At 46.8% G+C, this 16,039-nt stretch overlaps 1 protein-coding gene and 1 long non-coding RNA gene across 5 annotated transcripts in view; one reads left to right on the top strand and one right to left on the bottom strand.

The window, feature by feature from the left end:
• Positions 1-16,039, bottom strand: part of itsn2a (intersectin 2a) — a 36,691-nt gene that overhangs the window by 5,360 nt on the left and 15,292 nt on the right. For 2 of the 3 annotated variants that reach the window (XM_053642269.1, XM_053642276.1), the window contains exons 4-28: positions 15,495-15,558; positions 13,728-13,891; positions 13,123-13,320; positions 12,890-12,950; positions 12,466-12,608; positions 12,178-12,241; positions 11,912-12,049; positions 11,661-11,755; positions 11,033-11,316; positions 9,567-9,704; positions 9,254-9,394; positions 8,784-8,871; positions 8,019-8,158; positions 5,948-6,084; positions 5,460-5,815; positions 5,233-5,363; positions 4,987-5,150; positions 4,633-4,705; positions 4,348-4,526; positions 3,808-3,863; positions 3,554-3,720; positions 3,422-3,455; positions 3,209-3,330; positions 3,018-3,114; positions 2,611-2,802 (exon numbers count right to left, since the gene is read on the bottom strand). In XM_053642269.1, the coding sequence (XP_053498244.1) occupies positions 2,611-2,802; positions 3,018-3,114; positions 3,209-3,330; positions 3,422-3,455; positions 3,554-3,720; positions 3,808-3,863; positions 4,348-4,526; positions 4,633-4,705; positions 4,987-5,150; positions 5,233-5,363; positions 5,460-5,815; positions 5,948-6,084; positions 8,019-8,158; positions 8,784-8,871; positions 9,254-9,394; positions 9,567-9,704; positions 11,033-11,316; positions 11,661-11,755; positions 11,912-12,049; positions 12,178-12,241; positions 12,466-12,608; positions 12,890-12,950; positions 13,123-13,320; positions 13,728-13,891; positions 15,495-15,558 (3,426 nt within the window). Of the gene's footprint in view, positions 1-2,610; positions 2,803-3,017; positions 3,115-3,208; positions 3,331-3,421; positions 3,456-3,553; positions 3,721-3,807; positions 3,864-4,347; positions 4,527-4,632; positions 4,706-4,986; positions 5,151-5,232; positions 5,364-5,459; positions 5,816-5,947; positions 6,085-8,018; positions 8,159-8,783; positions 8,872-9,253; positions 9,395-9,566; positions 9,705-11,032; positions 11,317-11,660; positions 11,756-11,911; positions 12,050-12,177; positions 12,242-12,465; positions 12,609-12,889; positions 12,951-13,122; positions 13,321-13,424; positions 13,510-13,727; positions 13,892-15,494; positions 15,559-16,039 lie in introns of those variants that run through there. The other variant, XM_053642282.1, reaches the window with a different exon arrangement.
• Positions 12,587-16,039, top strand: part of LOC128619197 (uncharacterized) — a 24,666-nt gene continuing 21,213 nt past the window's right edge. The window contains exons 1-4 of one of the 2 annotated variants that reach the window (XR_008387897.1): positions 12,587-12,685; positions 13,139-13,300; positions 13,629-13,685; positions 14,628-14,778. This is a non-coding gene — a long non-coding RNA (uncharacterized LOC128619197). Of the gene's footprint in view, positions 12,686-13,137; positions 13,301-13,628; positions 13,686-14,627; positions 14,779-16,039 lie in introns of those variants that run through there. The other variant, XR_008387898.1, reaches the window with a different exon arrangement.

Below are 16,039 nucleotides of genomic sequence, written 5' to 3'. Positions count from 1 at the left end.
AGCATGTAGACACATAGGCATGCACACACTTACAGTACAGATGAGCACGCAGACAGTAGACGTGTTAGTGTGGACGTGGGTTAAACACGGGCATACCGAATGTAAGACGCGGAGCGGGCCGATTATAATAACAGTCGTGATCAGTTACATCAAAATATTCCTTTCTGAGAGTTATCCTATATAGAATATAAATATAAATATTAAACTAAGCACTTATTCCGTACCGACTAATTATTTAAAACTGATAGGAAGGGAACGGAGTTAGAAGAGCGAGGCCTGGACCTCCTGTAGTAGGAATTGTGTATGAGCATGCTCACACACACACACACACACATACACATACACGTACAGCGATGACATGAATAAACATCCATATGCTCAAACATCAAACACAGCTCCGAGCACAGTGTGCGCGCGTCGAAATCACAACACGCCGCAAAACCCCCGCAGTTTAAAAAACGTCTTTATTTCTCTTTCCGTTTCTCCATAGAAAAGAGCAGCAAAGCTGGAGCAGAGCTTCTGTTAGAGCACACAGAAAGCAAAAGGCCGTGGCGCTGGAGTGTAAGGGCTGGTTAGCTGCTTGCATAGGGACGGCTCAAGTGCTATAGGATAACATGCTGCTGGTGACGTCTTCATATGTGTGTACGTGCGTGCGTGCGTGTGCGTGTGTGTGTGTGTGCTACAATTTAACAGGAAGAAGCCAACTGACAATCCTATGATGTAAAAGGCTTAGTGAGGAAGCAGCGTATGCTGGTACAGTATAGCATGGACGCATACATACATACATATATATATACACACGTACATTCACGCTCTCTCTCTCTCTCTCGTCATATCATGTTTTATATATATATATATATTCAGTACTGCTGCAAATCTTTCACTTCTATAAAAGGTTTTCAGTTTCTTGATCGTTATTTAAAGACTATAGAAAAGAACCCTGTTACTACTGTACTACTCACTTGCACATCTTTCCCTTTTTTTAAAGGAACAGTTCAGCCAAAATGAAACGTACACCAAGTCCCTTTTACCCCGAAATACAGTCGACTGCGTCGGCGTGTGAAGATCGGAGCGATGGTTTAGGCTAAACGGGACACGGTGGGCGTTTCGTTCCGGCTGAAGTATTTCTTTTTTTTTTTTTCTTAATGGTTGGAAATGCATAACAACAACAAAAGAGAAGCAAAAACAATAAAACAGAAATGTCAAAAAATAAGGGAGGAGCCTCATCCACAAAGAGCAGGAGGTGTGGGAGGTGGAGTCTTGTCTGCTGCTCTCTGATTGGAAGAGGAGGAGGAGGAGGAAGAGGAGGAGGAGGAGGAGGAGGAGGAGGGGCCGAGGCTAGAGTTCCTGAAATAAAGCAGAGATGAGGCGAGCGACAGGAAAAGGGAAGGAACAGAGGAGTGGATGAGTGTAGCCATGAAAGGTGATGAAGAGAAGGATGGATACCACAGTATCAGTGCTGAGAGAAGGAGGAAAAAAACTGAAACGCTGGGATAAGTTGAGTCTACGCTAAGAAGTTTGCACATCGTGTACATCGTGTGACGCGACGCTACAAGGCTGGAGAAGAATCGCTAACTTTTTTTCTTTTTTTTTTAGGATGGTTCAGCTCTGCTAGGTTGTACCACGACTTAAAAAATTCAAATACAGCGTCTTAAATCTAGTCAAATTGATCTAATATATCTCATTATGATAAAACAAAGAGACATATTAAGCCTCTCTTTAAACTGCTGCTCTATTGGGAGATTGTTTAGCTTCTTTCTTGAAATAAATTCTTGACATAAGCAAAATGACCTGCCAATAAAATAAGAAATTAGGCAATAGAATTCTCGAAACGGGCTTTTGATTTATGGGGTGCCGCTGCCTTATCTCAAACCGTTCCACGCTTTCTCACTGTTCCGAAAGACAGACCTTGACCGAAAAAAACAACAAAAACGGCTTCACCTTAAATCTTCTGGTCTGGAACCAAGAACGCGATGTCACGCACTTACGAGTGAAAACAACTCACGCAGTCAAACGTAAACGACTGCGATTGATACAAGATGTGAAAAGTGCATGAGGTGTCGAGGAGGGATCGATTCGAAATAATAAATAATTAAAACCCTGAGTCGTTGTAAGACAGCATCGCAAGCACTCGATGTCCTTAGAACGTGAAATAGAGCATGTAGTTCCCATCACGACGGACTTGAGAACTCTAAATCTCGCCTGTTTCCTCACACAAGTCCGATTCATTGCTGCTTTCACATTGTGAGTCGTGGACTTTGGGAGTGAAAGTTACATTTCAGCCAGAAACAACTTCAGACCAATTATAGATGATGTTCTCCTTGACTGAACTTGCTCTGTTTCATTAAAATCCTCGTTGTTGTTTGGGCTTTTATCAACAACATGTCGGACAGTGACACTGAATTGATTAAAAATCTGTCTCTTGTTACGGGTGACTTGCACTGAGGGCATGTGAGGGATTTGAGACAGGGTCAGCGTAATAGAGACGAGTCCTTCACCTCCAAACGGGAGGACATACCAAGTGACAGGACGCTGATTCCTTTTTTGCTGTTTTTTCTACTGACGAGTAAATTCACTCAGAATGAAGTACGTAAAGGCGCCAGGACTTACATTGCTGGCTGGGGTCGGACTCTGTAGTCATCTTGACGTAATTGGTCGGGAAGAGCCCGGCGACCCCGTCGATTTCTCCTTTCCACCAATCCGAGTCGTCCTTGTTGAGGACGTTGATCAGCTGACCTTTCTGAAACGTCATCTCATCCCCGTTGGCTGCTTTGTAGTCATACATGGCAATGACCTGACACACTGAGCGGAAAAGAAAGAATATATTACAAAGTGCTGTTTGAAATGAGGTCCAACCAAGAGCACATTGTATATACAACGATGTATCGGATACCACGATGGACTGCTGTGTATTCCCGCCTTGCTCCCGGTGTTCCCGGGATAGGCTCCAGATCCACCGTGACCCTGAATAGGGGATAAATAGTCGACAAAAAGATGTTTGCGTGTGTGTAACGTACGTGGCTGGGGCGCAGGAGTGGTTTTACCACTGTTGGGCTCCAGCAGTCTGACGTTTGTGGAGTGAAACCAGCCCTTTTGACGCTTCTTACCCCGAGCCTACAACACACACACGGAGCAAAGACCACCAATCAGATTGATTTCCCTCTGAAATGTATGCAGGTGGTCTTCTCAACCATCCAGACACACAGACCTGCAGTTCTCCCAACCACCAGCCACAGGAGTTCTTATGGAGAACGAGGATCAGCTGCCCCGGAGTCACGTTCAGCTGCTCCGCCGTCACGGCCATACAGGACGCCGTTACCTGCGCGATCTCTGAAAAGAACGAGGCGAAACGATACGGAATAGATCAGCACCTTCTTCCACCCGAGTGCATGTTTGTTCTGGACAGGGTTTGCCAACTCACCTGGTTTTTTAACGGAAGCACCAGCTTTGGCAGACTGAAAAAGGATCCGGAAACAAACATTGAGCACATTCACAGTTCAGAGCTTTAGAAATCAAATTTTTTTTAAAAAAATCATTATAAAATTCCGCATACGTCGGAGTCTTTGGGTTTGACGTAGTTGGAAGGGAAGAGTCCTGATTGGTCGCCGATGCAGCCTTTCCACCACTCCCCCTCTTTTTCCATTACCAAGACAACGTCTTCGGCTCGGAACGTCAGGTCACCGGACTCGGGACTCTCGTACGTGTAAAGAGCCACGTATTCTAACAAGAAATGGAAACCACACCATGAGGGCACACCGTAAAGTTTTAACAAACTGTTCAAATCAGCATGAAGAAATCAGAGCTCACCTTCAAGCGGAACAGAGTCGGGCAGGTCCAGATCTTCAACACTGGAATACAAAGGCCTGGAGGAGAAGCAAAGAAGAATCCGGTAAAGACGCGGACGTACCGTCCCTGTGGAGTTTCATCATGTTCTCCCTGTGTCCACACGGGGTTCTCCAGGATCTCAAGTATCCTACAACCTCCTGAAAACATGCTGGAAGGACTCTAAACTGCCCCTAGGTATAAATGTGTATGTACATGGTGCCCTGTAATGGACAGGTGTCCCATCGATGGTGTCTTCCACCTCGCACCCAGTATTTCAAGGATAGTCTTCGGAGCCACTTTTCTTGTTTGACCTTCAGGATGTTCAGTAAGGCAGCAGTTGCAGATTTTGAATTTGGGACACAGACTGTGAGAAACTAAGCCAAGTTCTAAAGCAGGGGAGCCCTCTGACTAACGCTCCTCAGTGGAGAGTCTGGTCCGAAATGGTTAATAATGATTCATGTCTGATTTAAAACCGACGTATTACATTTATAAATCTCTGGAAGAGTGAAAGAGAGAACTTACTCTGCGTGCGTGTTGGTGTTGGTTACCAAGGAGACGTAGGTTTTGGGGAACCAGCCTTGGTTCTCCCCGAGTTCCCCGTACCACCAGTTCTCCTCCTGCTCCAGAACCGTAATGATGTCATCCTTGGAGAAGCCGAGCTGAGTGTCGGTGGTAGCCGTCCACGCGCTCAGAGCGACGGCCTACGCGCACGGTCAAGCCACGTTTGATTTACATGTACTGTGCTCGAACGTTTAACACTCAAACAAACACGTTTTGTTACGTCTTAGTTCACGTACGCCTGCCTACCTGTGTGTGTTGTGTGTGCGTCGCTGCAGGAGTGTGTGTGGGCGTTGGTCCTTCTATATCCACTCGAGGGATCCTGGAGGAAGGAGATATCGCGATAAATGGCGTCTACAGTGTATCGTAAGAACCTGAAACATGTCATTTGTACAGTAATGCAAGGTATAAACGGATCAGAGCTGAAATGAAACGTAGCGCTAAATTTCCGGAAGAAAATTCTAAACGAGCAGACACCTAACTGGAGCGTAATTAACACTGACTTGTATTATTTTCCTAAATATGCTTTCTTGGGTCGCAGCAAAGCCCAGCAATAGCGCAAGACCTAGAATAATTACCCCTTGAGTAAATATCGAGTTTTACCCGGAGTAGTCACTAGGGGGCAGTGTGTTCTGTGTAGCGGCTGCTGTTGAATCGGTTCCATCGTTTGTACAGGTTTTCTCAGCGTAACTCTCAGGAAACCAGCCGCTGCTGCCTCGGAAGGTGCCATACAGCCAGCCGGGCTCCCTCACCGTGGACTCGTCCACCTGAGGAGAACAGGAGTGCATGTGTGTTAATGTATTTATAAGTACACGCGTAGATGTACTATCTATCTGTGTGAGCGTGTACCTCTATCAGGCCATCTGCTTCCAGTGACAGTTCATCAGCGTTGCGGGCGGTGAAGTGATAAAGCGCTCTGTAGGTGCTCAGCGTGCTCTTCTCGCCCTGAACATCGAAACCAGTCGGTTGTACTCCCGTACCTGTCAAACACGTGAACGAGATTTAGGATGGACTGTAAACAGTCGACACAAACAGTGCATCGGGCCACGTACACACACGCGGAGACACACACTCGCCTGTTGTGTTTGCGGCCGTACTGTTGAACAGTGCAGAGAGCTGCGACTGAAGATCAAGGGTTGCGGTGTTCACAGGATTTATCCCGCGTTCGTTAACTCCGTCACCCCCCTTCTCCTTGCTGTCCTTCTCCTCCGCGCTCCTTCTCTCATCCCTCTCTTTCTCTTCTGCTCTTCTTTTCTCCTCCCTCTCTCTGTCCTCCCTCTCCTGCTGCGCGGCCTTCTCCTGGGTCTCGCGGAGTCTGGCCTGGGCCTGGAGTTGCTGCTCCTCTCTGAGTTTGGCTTCTGTCTCCTGAGCAAGCCTCCTCTGGCGCTCGGCCTCCTCCTTCTGCAGCAGCTCCTGCTCCAGCTTGGCCTGTCTGAGCTCACACACACACACAGAGGTCATCTTTTGTGTGTGTGTGTGTGTGTGTGTGTGTGTGTGTTAAGCAGTTGAGTGTGGATAACACAAGGTAATGCTGCACATGTAAATATGTGTAGTCTTTGATCACCTGGCCAATTCTTCATCCCTCCTCCTTTTCTCCTCTTCTTCCTGCCTCCGTCTCTGGAGCTCCTTCACTTTCTCCAACTTCACGCGGTTGAGCTGCTCCAGCACGGCCTGCTGCTGCCGCTGCCTCTCTCTCAGGTCCTGTAACGTTCCCAAGAACACCTCCTAAATGCTGGCTGCAGATTTGGGTTGTAGCACGAACTCTGAACCGCCTCTCAACACCAGTCAGACTCTCCTAACCCCTCCTAACGTTTCTTACACTATACCGACATTTAATAACATCAATGTTTTAACGGTACCAGGTTCCCAGGGTCTTATCTTTCCAGTACCCTATTTTCCCAGGATTACTTACTCCCACTATTCTATCTTCCCAGGGTCCTATGTTCCAATGCCCTGTGTCCCCAGTACCTTAGGTACCCAGGGTCCTATAGTCCCAGAATCCTATGTTCCCAGGGTCCTATGTTGTCAGGGACCTGTACTCCTAATGCTGTATGTTCCCAAAGCTTTATGTTCCCAATTACATACGTGACCAGGATCCTATTCTCCCAGTCTCTATTTTCCTGGAGCCCCATGTTTTCAGGGTTCTATGTTCCCAAGAGACCAGTATATCATCAGAGCCCTATTTCCCCAGTACCCTATATTCCCAGAGCCCTAGGTTCTTCGTGCCCCATGTTCTCAGAGCCCTACGTTCCCACTACAGTATGCCATCAGAACCCTACGTTCCCAGTACACTATGTGCCCAGTACCCTACGTTCCCAGGGTCCCCAGTTCCTGTTTTTTCCAGAGCTGTTTATACTATGAGCCCTACATTCCCATAACCCTAAGCTCGCAGATCCATATATACCTAGAGCCCTATTTTCCCAGAATTCCTCGTTCCTAGAGTCCCGTGTTCCCAGGGTGCATTAATGATGTTATGAATTGGATTAGACGATGTTTGACTGGCCAGTAAACTCGAACACGCAGAGCTGCCATAAAAACTCACCACAAATGTACTATAAACAAGCATCAGTGCTTTAGCCATTGCATTTATGATTAAGTGGGTGGAGCAAAAAATGTTCTTTGGTTGGTGAAAAAAAGGAGGTACTGGTTATTTCATACGATTGGCGCATATCTGAAAATAAAAAGCTGTCTTGTTCACAGATAGACGCCAGAGGGTTAAGAGTAAAAATGCTTTTCTCACTGTGGATGTTACCTTCTCCGGATTCGGTTAGCTGATACCCAATTAACCAGTTAACCAATCACCTCTCAGTCTTGTGACACTTCAAGGATTACAGTTCTTGTTTCACATCAGTCTGATTTCGTACTTCATACAAACGAGGCTCTGGTCCCAGTTTAATTAGTCTTCCGTAAATAAGGCCTCGTATTCCTTTGCATTTCGGCAGCTTGGTCTGTTCGAGTCTACTGACCTGCCGAAAGTGAACGTGAACGTGAACCCACGTGAATGACATGACGACGGTATATTTGGATAATGCCACGGGTGAAATTTCCACCAATAAAAAGGTAGTGATGCAAAGAAGACAAATGCAAGATGGAGGGATGCCCAGGGACGAGTGTGACACATGAAATAAGGAGAACGGAGAGCAGAGAACCTTGATTAGAAGGAAGAGATTGGTTAGACAGCCCAGCAAAGAGAGAAGTCCCTGTAGCATACAGTCGTCCATCTCCACTAACTACAGGGAGGACAACAAGGAGGGTTAGAGAGAGAGAGAGAGAGAGAGAGAAAACGAGTGTGCGTGTATGCGAAGTAAGACGGCATTAGCGAGTGAAGAAGTCAACATTAGTGTCGTTTATCATCACTGAGAATAAATCGGGAATCTGTTACTGGGTTCAGTCAGACATGTTTATGGATATTTTGAATGCGGTGTTAGCCTGCGTGTGTTTTCTTGTGCAGTCACGTTAGCATCAAGGCATGCAAATAAAGTGCTTTAGTTATCGCTCGATCTTTGGCAGAGGGAAATCATGGCACTATATCACTGTAATCGCTTCCGCTATGCTTTATTAAGCAGCCGATCACCTTTACAGTCGTTTTAAAAAGTCACTGTGAGATGAATTAGCGTGGTGTAGCTCAGTCGGACCTGCATGTCCCGGTTGTAACGCGCCACCTCAGACAGCTTGGCCGTTGTCTCCCTCTCCAGAGCGTCTAGTTGTTCCTTCAGCTTCCGGCAGCTCAGATCCTTCTCGCACTTATTCCGCTTCACATCATTCACTCCTGCGCCTGTGAAAAGGAGAGCGAGAGAGAGAGAGAGAGAGAGAGAGAGAAAGGGTGGAGAGCTACATAAAATGTAGAAACTGGACATTTTATCCATCTGTATATTCATATATCCTTCCATGCCTTTGATGCCTCCATCTACAATCCATGGATTGTTCCAAGCATACATCTACCCAACCCTGTAACCATGCATCTGTGCATTTCCGTTTCCATCACTTCATCCGTCAGTCCTGACGTTCATCTACCAGCGCGTCCATCCACTCACCCAGACATCTATTTCCCACCCATCAGTGCATGCATCCATCTCTGCAAACATCTACGCATATATCCATTCATCCACCGTCCATCTTTACATCCTAGCATTCATCTGTCAGTATATCCATCCATCCATCCATCCATCTGTGGATTCATTTCTCATCCATATATCCATCCATCCATACACATCTACTTCTCAATTCATGCATTCATCAGTCCCTCCATCTATCTGCTCATCCTTGCCTGGATCCATTTCTCATCCACCCATCTCTTGATGCATCCATAGATGGATTGTCGGAAATCAAACCATCCATCCATCCATCCATCCATCCATCCATTAAAAATAGATTTAAAAAAGGCATAAGTGTGTTCTCACAGATGGTGTTGGTCTGCGTGAGGTCTCTTAGTTTTTCCGTCAGTCTCTGTTTCTCTGGAGTCAGATTACTCAGCTGTCTCTGAACATCCTGAGAAAATGAAAATAAATAAATAAATAAGCTCACATGAGTATAGTATTCACCCTCTACACAATGACAAACCACCCCGAAACATCTGTATTTAAACCTCTAAATATGCAGGTCTTTAAAAAAAAAAAAGACGTTAATAATTTACCTTTTAAATCTGTTCGTTAGAAATGTTGTGCTGAGCCGATCCAAATGCATTTACCAGAACATATACAATAGCATTGTAGACGTAAAAATCATCCCTGCTGATGGCAGACGTGATCATCTCTGCGATATTAAATCCGGTTTTTAAATCATTTGTATGTGCGTTTTTTATCAATTACATGTTGGAAGTCCCATCCCCCCATCCCCCCCCCAAACACATTTAAAACGCATCATCGTGAACCTCAAACTGCAGCTGTAGCGAGTTGATGTCGGCGATGCGTCCGTCTCTCTTCTGATTGACGAGCTCTAGCTCCGCCCTCTGGACCCGTCTCTTACTCTGGGCGTCACGGAGACAGTCTGAGATTTGCTTGTGCCTGGTTCCCTGAAGATTCATCAGAGGTGTTAATTGAACAGACTTTATTTCCATGCTGAAGTGCTACTTGGCGTGTTTTCAGGTGCTAGCGGCTAACAGGTGAACAGGTTTTAAACGTGGCTTAAACGTGACGGTGCTTTCGTTGTACTGCGTGTAATATTATGTAGAGTGTAATTCTGACCACAGCCTCCAGCTCCAGCTCCAGACTCCTCTTCCTGGCTGTCAGTCTCTCGATATCTCTCTTCTCTTTTTCACTCTGAGCCTGCAGCTCCGCCCGCTTAGTCCTCTCCCACTCCATCCGTCTCTGTCGCTCCGCCGCCTGGAAGAGAGGAAGAGCACAGTCACACCTGGATTTACAGAGGCACAGTAAACCTAGCTTGTGTACCAGTGCTGTCCCTGTGAAGGAGGTGTGGCCTCTGTACCTGTCTGTCTCAGCGAAAGAGGTGTGGCCTCTGTACCTGTCTGTCTCAGTGAAAGAGGTGTGGCCTCTGCACCTGTCTGTCTCAGTGAAAGAAGTGTGGAAACTGTACCTGTCTGTCTCAGTGAAAGAAGTGTGGAAACTGTACCTGTCTGTCTCAGTGAAAGAGGTGTGGCCTCTGTACCTGTCTGTCTCAGTGAAAGAGGTGTGGCCTCTGTACCTGTCTGTCTCAGTGAAAGAGGTGTGGCCTCTGTACCTGTCTGTCTCAGTGAAAGAAGTGTGGAAACTGTACCTGTCTGTCTCAGTGAAAGAAGTGTGGAAACTGTACCTGTCTGTCTCAGTGAAAGAGGTGTGGCCTCTGTACCTGTCTGTCTCAGTGAAAGAGGCGTGGCCTCTGTACCTGTCTGTCTCAGTGAAAGAGGTGTGGCCTCTGTACCTGTCTGTCTCAGTGAAAGAGGTGTGGCCTCTGTACCTGTCTGTCTCAGTGAAAGAGGTGTGGCCTCTGTACCTGTCTGTCTCAGTGAAAGAAGTGTGGAAACTGTACCTGTCTGTCTCAGTGAAAGAGGTGTGGCCTCTGTACCTGTCTGTCTCAGTGAAAGAGGTGTGGCCTCTGTACCCCTCTGTCTCAGTAAAAGAGGTGTGGCCTCTGCACCTGTCTGTCTCAGTGAAAGAGGTGTGGCCTCTGTACCTGTCTGTCTCAGTGAAAGAGGTGTGGAAACTGTACCTGTCTGTCTCAGCGAAAGAGGTGTGGCCTCTGTACCTGTCTGTCTCAGTGAAAGAGGCGTGGCCTCTGTACCTGTCTGTCTCAGTGAAAGAGGCGTGGCCTCTGCACCTGTCTGTCTCAGTGAAAGAGGCGTGGCCTCTGTACCTGTCTGTCTCAGCGAAAGAGGTGTGGCCTCTGTACCTGTCTGTCTCAGTGAAAGAGGTGTGGCCTCTGCACCTGTCTGTCTCAGTGAAAGAAGTGTGGAAACTGTACCTGTCTGTCTCAGTGAAAGAGGCGTGGCCTCTGTACCTGTCTGTCTCAGTGAAAGAGGCGTGGCCTCTGTACCTGTCTGTCTCAGTGAAAGAGGCGTGGCCTCTGTACCTGTCTGTCTCAGTGAAAGAGGCGTGGCCTCTGTACCTGTCTGTCTCAGTGAAAGAGGCGTGGCCTCTGTACCTGTCTGTCTCAGTGAAAGAGGCGTGGCCTCACTTCCTTTCAGTCGAGACGTTGGTGTTTGTGTTGAACGCACCTCCTGTCTCTCCAGCTCCTTCAGCCTCTCCTCCTCCCTCCGTCTCTCCATCTCTCTCTGCCTCTCCATGCGTTGCTCCTCCTCTTTCTGTCTGCGCAGAGCCTCCCTCTCTCTCCGCTCCTGCTCCTCCCTCTCTCTCAGCCTCCTCCTCTCCTCCTCCCGCCGCTCCTCCTCTCTCCGTCTCTCCTCCTCACGCCGCTGCTCCTGCTGCAGGGCCTGGCGCCGCTTCTCCAGCTCCATGCTGCCTCGCTGGAAGTTCTCCCGCAGTTTATCCTCAAACGACACTGAGACGAAGGAGAACCCGCTCACGCTATTCCATTTGTCTTAATTTTTTATTTGAAAGTCCTGAGATCAGACAATTAAGGAAACACGGGAAAAACTCCTCTGTCCTGAAGATGTCGGAAAACTTAGAGTTACAGCTTTAACTGCGACAAAGCGCTGAGACGGGAAACTTCACCACGTCTACGATTACACACATTACAAAATTCATCTTCTAACCAATCATTATCCAGAATTCAACAAGGTATTGAAATATATATTTATTTTAATATTTAAAAACAAGAAAGCATGAGCATACCAAGAATGTGTGTGTGTGTGTGTGTGTGTGTGTGTGTGTCTTTGTGTATACCATTGTTCTTGCTCTTGTGTGCAGGTTCTAATTCGATGAACTCAGTGCTGATTAGAGGAATGGACCCATTTGGTAGGTCACATGACTTCCCTGTTCTACACACATACACACACACACACACACACACACACACCAACATTAGGAACATGAATATTTTTAAAGGGACCTCACACTCTATTTGACTTTATTCTGTATATTTAAGATGTGCATTTTTAAGTGTGTGTGTGTGTGTGTGTGTGTGTGTGTGTTACCTGAAAGACGGTGGCAAGAGATCAGCAGGTAAGGTCAAAGGTAACGGACGGCCCGTTTTGGCCATGTCCACGAGGTGCATAGCCAAAATAAATTCTTCTGCTCGCAGCTGACCATCACGATCCACATCCGCCAGAGTCCTAATCACACACACACACACACACACACACACACACACACACACACACACACACTCTCTCTGAACAGGTGTACAGGTGTAAACACATCCTGGATATGTAACATGTTGATAAGGTTTATCTGCACTCACCATATGGTGGCGAGTTGGGTCTGGGTGAGGTTAGAAGCAGTGAGAGCATTCCTGACCTGCGGACCTGAAGACACACACCCACACCCACACACACACACACGCACACACACCCACGAACTCATATCTACACGCGTTGATCAATTATCAACTACCTATCTATAATACCTTATTTTATGTAGAACGGTAACTCTACACTCACAAAGTTACCTGAAAATGAATAGGCTAATCATAAACACACTCACAATACCCCCTACACACACACACACACACACACACACACACACACACCTGACAGGTATCCGGACATCAGCTTGTCCAGGATGTTGAACTGCTGGCGGTATTTGAGGCGGGACGACTGAGGCACCGCCCAATCAGACGTTCCGGTTTTGGGGGAGTTGCTTGCCAGAGACGTGGTGGAGGAGGAGTTTGAGCTGGTGGCAGCCAATGGGAAATCAGAAATCACAACAACAACAACAACAACAACAACAACCAAACAGCCACAGTACATGTAAGAGACAAGCTGAGGTTATTCGAACATCATCTAACGGTAAAGCATAGAAATGTGACAGTATTTATACACGTGCAGTTTAGGCAAATCTAATCATGACTAGTAACGTCTAATAATGAAATCAGAACGCAGTAGATTGAGGAGCAGGTTGTGTATGCAGATAGAAATGCGAGTGTGTGTGTGTGCGAGAGTCTGATTCACTACCTGCTGGAAGCCAAGTCCAAGAGGGAGTGAGATTTACTCAGACCTGCAGAGAGTGAGAGAGCTACAGAAAGAGAGAGAAGGGGAGTCGGGCGGGTTAATTTTATTCAGATTTAATCCCAACGTGGGTGTGGCCAAACCCAGAAGGTGTTTATTTATGAATTCTGTATATGTACAGTATATGTGTTGGTGTGTGTGTGTGTGTGTGTGTGTGTGTGTGTGTGTGTGTGTATTACCTGGGGCTGGCGTCAGCACCGTGGCAGTGCCGTTGGGTAAGGCTGGCATGCTGAGCGAGTCAGGAATCAGAGGCAGCAGAGGTTGCACAGCTGGCATAGAGGTCAGAGAGGTCATGGAGGTCACGGTGGAGCCGACGGGCATCGGGGTCAGCATGGGCATCGTTGGCATGATAGATAGGTTTGGCATTGAGCCCATACCTACACACACACACACACACACACACACACACACACACACACACACACACACAATGTCCTTCAATCCACACACAATGCCCCCCCATGATGTTATGAGCTCACACCATTTTTTCGTAATATCCGAGTCATAAACGCTTCACTCCATTAACACAGCTGTTAATCATCAGCACAGATGAAAGTTCTTTTCCATTCTTCTACAACTTGTTTTCTGTAATGATTTCCATGTGATGTTTAGGCTGTAAAGCAGCTTCTTAATATGTAACCAGGTCTTTGACGATGAACACACCCTTCCTCTCTTCTTTAAACAGCGCTGAATCAAACTCTGAATCACAACTCCGGGAATACTCGCTGTTCGAATCATTTCAGTGAGTCATAACGCACGCGGACGCTCCTAACACACAGTTTACCGAAGCGCGCCGATGATGTCATAACAGGCGCCGGGGTCTGCTTCATGACGATTGGCAGAGACGGAGGGAGGGGCTGACCCTGGAGCTGCAGCTTAATCAGCTTCATGGCAATGGAGAACTCCAAACGATCCATCTTTCCATCCTTCCCCATGTCAGCCAACGCCCTGAGAGAGAGAGAGAGAGACAGACAGAAAGGGACACAGAGAGATGGAGAGACAGAGAGAGAGAGGGAGAGACAGAGAGATGTAAAGAGAGACAGAGACAAAGAGAGAGGGGAACAGAGGGATGGAAAGAGAGACCGGGACATAGAGTGAGAGAAAGACAGAAAGTTGGAGAGAGAGAGAGATGGAAAGAGAGAGGAACAGAGAGAGACAGAGAGATGGAATGAGAGACAGGGATGTTGAGAGAGAGGAACAGAGAGAGAGAGAAGGAGAGACCAGGATGGAGAGAGAGAGAGAGAGAGATAAGTTATATGTATTATATAATATTCCTGATTTAACACAGGTCCAAAACTATAATTCTACTTCCTGTGGGAGTCATTCTACATCCTGTTTGAAGACAGCAAATTTGTATCAGACCATAAGTGACAGGAAGACACAGACAGGAAGTGGTTACATTATAAATCCTCTACACAACACATACACACACTCAAACACACACTGTCTCCTGTGCCTCAAATACACAATCCACCTAGTCACACACTCCCATTGAAAGTAGTCTGTGTGTGTGTGTGTGTGTGTGTGTGTGTGTGTGTGTGTGTGAGAGAGAGACATTTGTCACAGGGTTTTTCACACTGATGAAGTCTGTGGATTAATTCCACACTGTACACGTCATGTCTGATAGATTTATTTATTTATAAATAAACGTGCGTTATTTATTACACTTCCTTTCCTTCTGCAGACAACGACACGACTGCTCCTGACACCGTGAAGCCAGAGACAGGAAGTGACGTCACTGCTTCAACTAATCAGTTTATTGTCGAGCGTGCGGTGCAGACCGAACCCCAGAGCTTCGACACTGGCCCGAGTGTCCTGAACACGCCGTGCGTGAGGTGAGGAAACGTCCCCGGGCTTTAATCGCCGCACGTCTGTAGTCTGTACAAAGAGCCGCAGCAGGATATAAACCGACGGGCACGGGGTGTGTTTAATAAATAATGCAGGGAGACAGGAAGTGTGTGTGCAGTGCTGGAATATTGTGGATCAGCTGCGCACCGTTTATTTTTAGTCATTTATTTTTAATATTTAAGAAATGGATCCGCCACCGCTTTGCTAGCTCTGACGACGCCAGACCCGAGCCCGAGAGCACGGTAATGACGTCCCTGTACTTCGCCACTACAATTAATAATCTGTAATCAATCTGAGTTTAATTCAAATGGATCTTTGTACACTCTGTACATTAGGATTCGAACCCCCAACCCCGGAGTTGTGAGGCAAGCGTGCTAATCGCTAAGTCACCGAGCACCCTGCATATACAACCTTTATTATAATAATAATAATAATAATAATAATAATAATAGTTTTAATGAAATGCATGGAGGTGCAATGGGGAAGCTAAGCAGAATTTACGGGTAGCTGCAGCACCCCCGAGGCAGCTAGTGAGAGAGAGAGAGTGTGTGTGTGTGTGTGTGTAAGAGAGAGAGAGAGAGAGAGCAATCCAACACAAGGCAACCTTTATATAAACCATCAGATGTACTCGATAAGGACTGTGTGTACTGCAGAAATGTGTGTGTGTGTGTGTGTGTGTGTGTGTGTGTGTGTGTGTTCTTACCAGATCTCAGCTAGTACTGAAGCAGGAAGTCCAGACTGCAGAAAGAACTTGCGTGCTTGATCTCCTACACAGAACACACACACACACACACACACACACACACACACACACACACACAATTAATCAGAGAACTCATTATTAGTAATTAGCTGTAGGGATTGTGTATTTAAAAAATCTTTAGCTTCTACTGTACATCTAGTGACACTTAACGATTATTTAAACACACACACACACCACACTTTTTTTTTGGGGGGGGGGGGGGAGTGGGGGGGGGAGTTGGGGGGGGGATGCTTTAACGACATACATTATATCCATGGATGTTCCACAGATGTGTGGCCGTGTAAGGAATATGTAAATATGTGCTGCGTGCGCAGCGTGGTGTAGTGCTCCTGCTCGGGTTCACTCAGCACTCGGGTACAGGGTCATGCCGATTCAAATCCGAGGGAAGATTCGGAGGAATCTCTTCAGCCTCGGTGTGGACGCTTTCATGTTTAATTATATGTGACAGACTTATGAGAGGTACTGCACACTGCACTGACCTCAAT

Source organism: Ictalurus furcatus, chromosome 2, assembly GCF_023375685.1.
Source record: "Ictalurus furcatus strain D&B chromosome 2, Billie_1.0, whole genome shotgun sequence".
NCBI lineage: Eukaryota > Metazoa > Chordata > Actinopteri > Siluriformes > Ictaluridae > Ictalurus > Ictalurus furcatus.
The sequence above is the reverse complement of the archived record's forward strand: the minus strand, read 5'-3'. Positions and strand labels throughout refer to the sequence as shown.